At 56.6% G+C, this 8,196-nt stretch overlaps 1 protein-coding gene across 1 annotated transcript in view; it reads right to left on the bottom strand.

Annotated features, from left to right (window-relative positions):
- Window positions 1-982: 982 nt before the first annotated feature.
- The window catches only part of LGI3 (leucine rich repeat LGI family member 3), a 7,637-nt gene continuing 423 nt past the window's right edge, over window positions 983-8,196 (bottom strand). The window contains exons 2-9 of the mRNA XM_034661721.1: window positions 8,002-8,194; window positions 7,059-7,130; window positions 6,107-6,178; window positions 5,687-5,758; window positions 5,480-5,551; window positions 4,738-4,907; window positions 4,421-4,585; window positions 983-2,303 (exon numbers count right to left, since the gene is read on the bottom strand). Coding sequence (XP_034517612.1) covers window positions 1,486-2,303; window positions 4,421-4,585; window positions 4,738-4,907; window positions 5,480-5,551; window positions 5,687-5,758; window positions 6,107-6,178; window positions 7,059-7,130; window positions 8,002-8,194 — 1,634 coding nt within the window. The 3' untranslated portion in view covers window positions 983-1,485. The remainder of the gene's footprint in view (window positions 2,304-4,420; window positions 4,586-4,737; window positions 4,908-5,479; window positions 5,552-5,686; window positions 5,759-6,106; window positions 6,179-7,058; window positions 7,131-8,001; window positions 8,195-8,196) is intronic.

Raw genomic sequence — 8,196 nt, 5'->3', positions numbered from 1 at the left:
ACCAGCTGATCGTGGGGTGCCCACTTGCTCCTCCAAGGGAAAACAAGGGAGAAGGGGGTCTGCACGCTAATGCTGGCCCCCTGACAACAGCAGGGACACAGAGCACAGCCCTGGCTCTGTTCTGAACCAAACAGCTGTCTCTGACTGTAGCCATTGGACACCTGAGAGCCAGCAATGGGGTGGGAAATTTTTATTTGCAGCAGTGAGTCATAACATTGCCCCCAAGTGCCCCTGGGCATCCTGCCACCAGTAGGCCCTTACACGGTCTAGGCACAGGGAAGTTTGCCTGCCTCACCCCACGGCTTCTCCGCCAGCCTTGCAGCTCAGGGCTGTGGATCCCCAGCACACAGCAGAGGGCAGCAGAAGCCTGGCTCTTGGGTGCTGCTTCTACAGGACCCTCGCCCCCTCCGCTACTCAGCTTGCACTAAGAGCCAATGCTCCTGGGGCCTGCCTCTGGGGATTGGAGAGGTCCCAGGATCCCCAAGATGCTCTCTAGGCCTCCTCCGCTCTTGGCACCCATCCAGTTGGCTCAGGTGCTTGCCGGTCCCTGGCTCGGCCGGCTTTCGGACCCACCTCACAGAGCCTACACGGCTCAAGGTCCACATCCCAAAGGCAGGGCTGAACTGGGGGTGGTCTGAAGCTGGGGCAGCCACAGTAAAGAGAAGCTGAAAGGCTTCTGGGTAGTCTCCCGTCCACAGGTGAGCTGGATTCAAGGTCAGAGCAGGAAACTCCAGTGAGAACAGAGAGAGCCCTAAGAACTCAGGGACTGCTTTGTTATTGCTTTGCCCCCAGATGGAGCTGGTGCCCAGAGGCTGGCACCACCATTCCCATCCTTATCAGCTACAGGGCGGGCACATGAGGTGAGCTGAGGAGGGAAGGTACCATGCGCCTTCTCCAAGAAGAGAGTCAAGGTGATGAAGGAGAGCCTCTTTAGGCCGCACTGAATCTGCATGTGTGCACACAGAAATGGCAGAGTCAACAGGTGTGTGTAATGAGGTGTCCATGAGCGTCCACGTGTGCACGCAGGAGCGTAGCGCAGGTGAGTGAGCCCAGCAGCCTGAAGGATGTGGCCGCAGGGAGACCAGAGAGTAGGGAAGCTAAGCTGAAAAACGGAAGGGGTGGTTCTGCGCCCCGCCCCCCGACTCCTCCCCTGGAGCCAGAGCTCGGGGAAAGCAGCAGATCAAGCGCAGGGTGGGGGGTACTTCAGGTAGGGTGTGGGGCTGACAGATGTCTGCGTATGAGCAGGCACAGGGCCGCTGGGTTGCCTGGCACAGCTACAAGTCTCCATGCTGATGACAACTACAGTAAGTGGCTCCCCTGGCCCGCCCACAGTGTGTGCCCATGCTCACAGGGGGGCGGGGGTGCAGGGTGTCCGTGGGGCCATGTATGCAGGTTGGTTACATGTGTCTTCACACAGGCACACATGCGGCTCACACAGAGACTTCTATTCAGGTCTGCCGGACACCCAGAGGCCTCAGCACCCCTCTAGGCACTGAGATCCACCACGATGTGTCGGTACACGAGCGTCTGTCCCTTGAAGCTGGGGGCCAGGAGCAGCTGGGCGTCCCCAGCAGGCATGTAGCAGAAGGCCCGAGGGGCCTGCACAGCCAGCTCCTGGAACCGCACGAACTTCTGGCGCCCCTCGTCCCACTGGTAGATCTGCGTGAAGGAGAAGTCACTCCCCAGCGCCAAGTAGCGGCGGCCGCCCACAAGGAAGGGCTGCATGGCCAGGGAGCCCCTGGAGGGCAGGGCCTGCACTTCAGAGAAGCGGGTGCCCTCCCAGCGCAGGATCTTAGAGTCGCCGATGTAGCGGCTGAGACACAGGTAGCTGTCGCGACCAGCACGGAAGTGTTTCACGGCCTGGGCATCAGGCACCTGGGTCACCTCGCCCTGGGCCACAAACTGCTTCTGGGTACGACTCCACTGATAGATGACAGGTGCCTGGGAGCTGCTAGACACGATCAACCGTGGCTTGCCCTCGCCGTCCACAAACTCCAGGTCAGTGTCACGGTGCCAGGCATGCAGGGCCTGGTGGGAGTAGAAGCCGTTCTGGTGCCAGCGGTAGAGGCTGGTGGCACCCGCCTTGGAGCTGTCAGCCACAGCAAAGTACCAGTCGCCGTCAATGCGGAAAGCCTCGAGGTCGTTGGGCTTGCGCACACGCTGTGGGTCAATGTCCTGCAACTTGGTGAAGCGTGTGGTGTTGGGGTCCCAGTGGTAAATATAAGAGCCCCCAAACAGCTGGGCCACAACCACGTACAGCTGGCTGTCCACCACCATTGGCTTGCAGTGCACAGCAGAGGGAGCTGCCGGGGTGGAGAGAAGCAGCATCAGGCAGGGTCCGGCAGCCGCAGGCCCCCACCCATGCCATGCCCTTGGAAAAGGGGGTCACTCGCCTCCAACCCTGGCCCAGAAATAAGGCTCTCTGCTACAGTATCCCTCCCACTGAACTTACCCACTTTTCTCAGCTAATAATCTGTCTCAGCATCACTCTCCCTCCACCCCTGCCCACAGGGTTTAAATATCAGCTGACACTGAGCACAAAATAGGTGTCCCTAGATATTGACCAGTTGTTTATCCATATTGTCGATTATTGAATTTTTATTGTGTGAAGTCACTGTGCTAAGTGTGAACAGATGGCCTCAACTGATCACTCTGAAATGGATCCTATTATTTTGCCCATTTCACATTGAAAGAAGCAAGCTCAGGGTCTAAGTGACTTGCCCAAAGCTACCTGGCTGGCCAGATGCCAGGCAGGGCAAGGAGGAAGAGCCTGAGCCCACCCACAGCCAGGTGATAGAGCCACGGTACACACAATCACAGTTTGATGTTTGGATAGTTGTGTATGAAAACACATTATCCTAAGAATTCCCACTTTTGCAAGGGCTTTTATGTTTGAGGATGTCTGCACAAATGTACTTTTGCTCAACAACCAGACTGATCTGACCTCTTCTCAGGCATCTGAAGCACGAGGGGCCACACTCTTCACGTGTCCTGGTGTCCCTAATTATCACCTCTCCTCTCCTACTTCCCAGCGCTGCTTTACCCGCCCTCCTCCTCCCCACCACTCCCCCCAGGAATGCCCATGTTGAACCCCAGGGCTCTGGCAGTCACCCCTAAATCCTTTCCATGGCCTTGGACCACCTGCCCAGATACTCATGATGCCCCAGCCCCCAAGCTGCAGCTCAGCCCCACCATGCCCACACACCCAAGAGCACCTCAAACTCCAGCTGGCCATGACCGGGCACATATCTGCCCCCAAACCTCCTCCTCCTCCTCTGTGTTCTCAATTTCCGTTTGTGGCTCCACCCACTCACCCCCTTCCAGAAATCTGGAGCCATCCCCAACACCTCCCTGTCCCTCACTCACCCACAGCCAGTCGGTCCCGAGTCCTGCCAACCCTCCCTTCTGCTTTCTAATACAGTTTGTGTAGGATTGCTGTTATTTCTTCTGTGAATGTTTTCTAGAATTTACCAGGGAGACCAGGGAGATCTGGCTCTGGGGTCTTCTTTTGGGGGAAAGGTTTCTTTTTCATAAGGACTTCAGGTCCTTTCAGAGATACAGGGTAATTTAAACTTTTCTGTTTCCTCTTGTGTCAGTTCACTCCTCCATTCTAAATCACTCTCCATCCCCACTGCTGTTGGCCCAGTCCAGGCTCCAGCACATCTCCCTAATGGTGGGCCCACATGCCTTACCCCATGCCAAGCCATTCTCCACACTGCATACGGAGAGAGTGTTCTAAAATACCGGCCGGTTTGGTTCATACGCTGTGCTCAAAACCTGTCCGTGACCTGGTCCTCATGTCTCTTGAGTCTCATCTGCCTCTTTCTCCCTGGAACCTTATGCTGTAGTCATATGAGCTGCTTACAGTTTACACATGCATGCACTCATGCACTAAGCTGTTGCACACCTTCTTGATTTTGCTCATACTGTTCTTGCTGCCAGAATACCCTTCCCACATTTTTTTCTCTGAGCTAAGTCTCCCTCAGCCTTCTAGACTCAGCTTAAATTCAGTGGATCCCAAACTGAGCTCACTAGACACTCCTATCTCCTTCTTGGTTCACTGGCACCACCCAGTTACTTAAGCCAGGCACTTAGGCATCACTTCTGACTCTCCCTCACCCTTCAAGACACAGCTCAGGCATCCCCTCCACCAGGAAGCCTTCCTTGATTGCCCAGGGTAGGCCTCTCCTTTGTGGTCCCAGAGCATCGTGCTTATATCTCCCTCCTCATACCCACTTATTATATGGATGTTATCTGTGTGTGTATTGGCCTCTCCCCAAAGACTGGAAAGTTATTATGGGCAGAGACCATGTCTCATCTATGCCTCTACCTGTAGGAACTCAATGGAGAGGAACAATGAAGTCCAGCACCTCCCACCCCCTTAAACGGGGGTCACCAAGGCGAGGTCGGGGGTAAGTACCTGGAATTCTATCATAGTCTCGAAGCTGCCGTTCCACATAGTCCCACTTGAGCACAGCGCAAGCGCTGGCACCTGGCTGAGCCAGAGCCAAATAGAGGTCGCTGGAGTAAAGGAAGGGCTCGGCCGACACTGCTGGGAAGGACAGGGTCTGATACAGCACGAAATCTGCAGGGATAAGAGGGGAAGGGTGGGAAGAAGAAGGGTAAGAGCTTGCTGGGGGGTAAGGGCTGCTGGACTGGCAAGGTTGGCGGAGGCTGGGGGCTCTTCCGGCAGTGCCTGCGGAGCCGCCCTGGGGAGGCCTGGGGGGCACCTCCTACCCGTGGTGATGCAGTCGAACTCCCGCAGCGGCAAGTCCTGCACCTTGTGCTCTTGGAAGCGGGGCGGGCTGGCGCAGTAGATGGGAGCCACCGTGGTGTTGGTGTGCGCCAGCCACTCCACCAGCCACTTCACTTTGCAGTCGCAGTTGAGCGAGTTGCCCCGCAGGTCCCTGGATCGTGAGGGTGATGGAGGGAACACAAAGAGGAAGAGGCTCCCAGGGGCTCTGCCCCCATCCCTGCCCCAGGCTCTCTATGCTTTTGGAAGTGGGTATACTCAAGGCTTCTGCTCCCATGGCATCTTTGCACAGATTAGACAAAAGCTCCCCTTGGGCTAGACGCACCCCATGGACACGTGCTTGGCCAGCAGAGTAGGGGCCGAGTTTCAGTCCCTACTGACCTCCTGGGTCAGGTGCCTTTTGCAGGGTATAATCTGCACAGCTATATTGCATCTCAGTTCGTTCAAACCTTCCACAAGCCTGTTTTTTTCTTGTGTACATACTGATTAACGATTGTGGCTACGCTAGAGGACTTCAGTGCACGTTCAAGTCAAACATACATTTAAAGAGCACATGTTTAAAAAAACATATACATATACATTGTGTATCTAGTAGCCTTCTAGGAGGCTTCCCCAAACCCAAGCCTCTCGAGACCTTATGATCTTCCCAATTCTAGCTCCCACACCACTCTCTCCAGGGACACGCCCTTCTGCGGCACTGTCGAAAGACATAGGGCTCAGCCTTACAAGTCACTCAGGATGTCCAGGGGCCGAAAGATGTCTCTGGGCAGTGTCTGCAGGTTATTGTTGGCCAGTGATCTGCAAGAGAGACCCCTGGGTCACCTGAAGATCTCCCAAGAGACCCCTGGGTCACTTGACTGAGGCCAAAGGCCACAGTGATGAGGGGCTTTGGTCCGGTGTGTGTGAGTGTGTGTGTGTCCGTGATGTACTCACAGGTGTGTCAAAGACTTGAGTCCTCTGAAGGTAAACTTGGATAGTGCCCAGATGTCATTGTTCTCAATGAAGCTGGAGATAATGAGAACTTGTCTTAGATGCCACTCAGTATCCCAGACCCCCAACCAGCTATTTCCCTCTGCCCCACCTAGGTTCCTGCCCATGGTCCTGAGACAGGCTTCCATTCTGATTCTGGTGACATGAAGCCTGTGGTGACAGGCCATCCGGGCAGGATGGTTTAGGCAGAGGGGCGGATGAAATGACCCTCTGCTTGAGTCCTGCAGTCAGAGGATTCCAGGGCTCTCCCTCCCCCTCCCCCCCTTCCCCCAGCTTTCCTCATTCAGCCTGCCCTCTCAGTCCACCCAGGCTGGGGCTCCCTCCTCCCTTCTGGTTCCCATCCCTCCACTCCTTGCCACACACAGGTACTGCAGGTGCGACAGTCCTGTGAAGGCGTTGTCTCCAATCAGAGTGAACTTGTTGGAGTTGAGTAACCTGGAAAGACAGAGGGGGATTTAGAGCTTCCAAGGGTGTGCTCCCTGTGCCAGTCCCCAGCCTGCCACCTCACCCTGGGGCTTCCTCACAGTCCCGCAGCCCTGCTGCCCTGCCTCGGGCCCCAGAGCAGCCTGGCAGCAAGACCAGCCAGGAGCCTGTTCTGGGCCCAGAAGCTGTTTGCAGACCAGCCAGGAGCCTGTTCTGGGCCCAGAAGCTGTTTGCTTCAAGGATAGAAACAGTCAGGGGCAGATCTCTCCTGTCAAGCTGGGTCCTTCCACACTGTGTCTCTCTGTCTCTGTCTCTGTCTCCGCCTCCATTCTCTGTCTCCCACCCTCATCCCAGCTCACTCAGTCCCTCTAGCAGTGGTGGTGAGTTTGAGGGTGACTCATGGTGAAAAGGAGTTGGGGTAACTCACAGGCACTCTCTCCTTTGACTGGGGCTTCAAACAGAAACAGCGCCTGTTAGAATTCCACACCTTCCCACCTCCTTCCCTTTCGACCCCCAGCTCTTTCTCCAAATCCTGGTCCCTGGGGTCAGCCGTCTCTAAGATTTCTGGCACCTTCTGGCACCAGCCCAGGCTACTGCACCCAATTCCTTTGGGTCTCCAGAGGAGTCAAGTCCTTTCCTAACTGGGCTCCAAATACCCACTCTTGGTTTTTACATGCAACCCCCACCTTCCTTCTCCCCACGGCTGCTCCCCGAACCCTCCTGACTCTATGCTGCTCCACCTTTTGTGGCTCTCCCATCCAGCGTAAGTAAGGGACACCTGCACCTTACTCTGCAATGATTACCTGCATTTGTTCTCCTCTCCCCAGTCCGGGGTCTGTCCCATTCCACTGCCCCGCCCCCCACCCGCCCTTCCCCAAGGCCCTGTCCTTACAGGAACTGCAACAGTGGCAGGTGGGAAAATGCTCCATCCTGGATCTCTGAGAAGGCAGCATTCACCAGCGTCCTGTAGGGGACACTGGAGTTAGTACTGTGGGGACTGTGCAGGGACTAGGGGTAGAAGGGCACACAAGGTGAACAGGGCAATGGTTCTACACATACTTACCCTGGAAACTCCCCATTTCACCAGCCTGGGCTCCCTACCAGGGGCTATCTTTCTCTCCCCTTCATAAACTCATTGCCTTCCTTCATCACTACCCTTCCCTACAGCCTGCCTGAGCACCAGTGGCCCCAGGCTGAGCTTCCCCTTCAGCCAAAAGAAGGTTCCATTACCCACACCTTCAAACGTCCACAGTGTGCTGGGAGCTGCTGAGAGATGGGGCCCTGGGATGGGGGTGGAGGACTGGCATCCTGCTCTCAAGGACCACACAGCTGAGCTCATCCCTGAGGCCACTTCCTGCAAGTGACAAGCTGGCTGGCCCAGTGCAGACTGGAGGGAAGACCAGTGGAAGGCTGTCCCGTGCCAGGGCACTGTGTGGGTGGATGTCACTCCCACCCCTCCCCCAGCTTCCACCCTCCCTCCCCCCACAAAAAGCCTTTCTGCCCTTGATGTGACATCACAGGCAGGGGCCCACATGCTCTTGTAAACAACCCCTCCCTCCATGTCCAGAGCCCTGCACACAGTAGGTCTCATGGATGCTGATGGTGGTGATGATTCATTCTTGGCCATAAACTCCTGTTTCCCAGCCATGGCTGCTGAGCCTGCATGACTACGGAACTCCCTGCCCTGCTGATGCCGTGAATCTCCAGTCCTGAGGATCCCTGGAGTCCTCCTTTGTAGAGGGGGAGCAAGGGTGTTCCCCACCCACTCTCAGAGGGCTCTTACCGCGCTCCCTCTCTCCACTCCCCCACCTCCCAAGCCAGGGCAGGACACTCACAGAGAGATGACCTCGGAGGGCAGGTTCCTGGGCACTGCCTTGGAGTCTACACAGAAGGCGGTGTCCCTGGTGCAGGAGCAGCTGGGCGGGCAGGGGGGCGTCTTGGGGGGCCTCCTGGCGCTGACTTGTAGCATCAGGCAGAAGCCCAGCGTGGACAGCGCCAGCAGCCGGAGCCCGGAGCCCCGCCTGACCCGG

This window comes from Ailuropoda melanoleuca, chromosome 5, assembly GCF_002007445.2.
Source record: "Ailuropoda melanoleuca isolate Jingjing chromosome 5, ASM200744v2, whole genome shotgun sequence".
In the NCBI taxonomy this organism is placed as follows: Eukaryota; Metazoa; Chordata; class Mammalia; order Carnivora; family Ursidae; genus Ailuropoda; species Ailuropoda melanoleuca.
The sequence above is the reverse complement of the archived record's forward strand: the minus strand, read 5'-3'. Positions and strand labels throughout refer to the sequence as shown.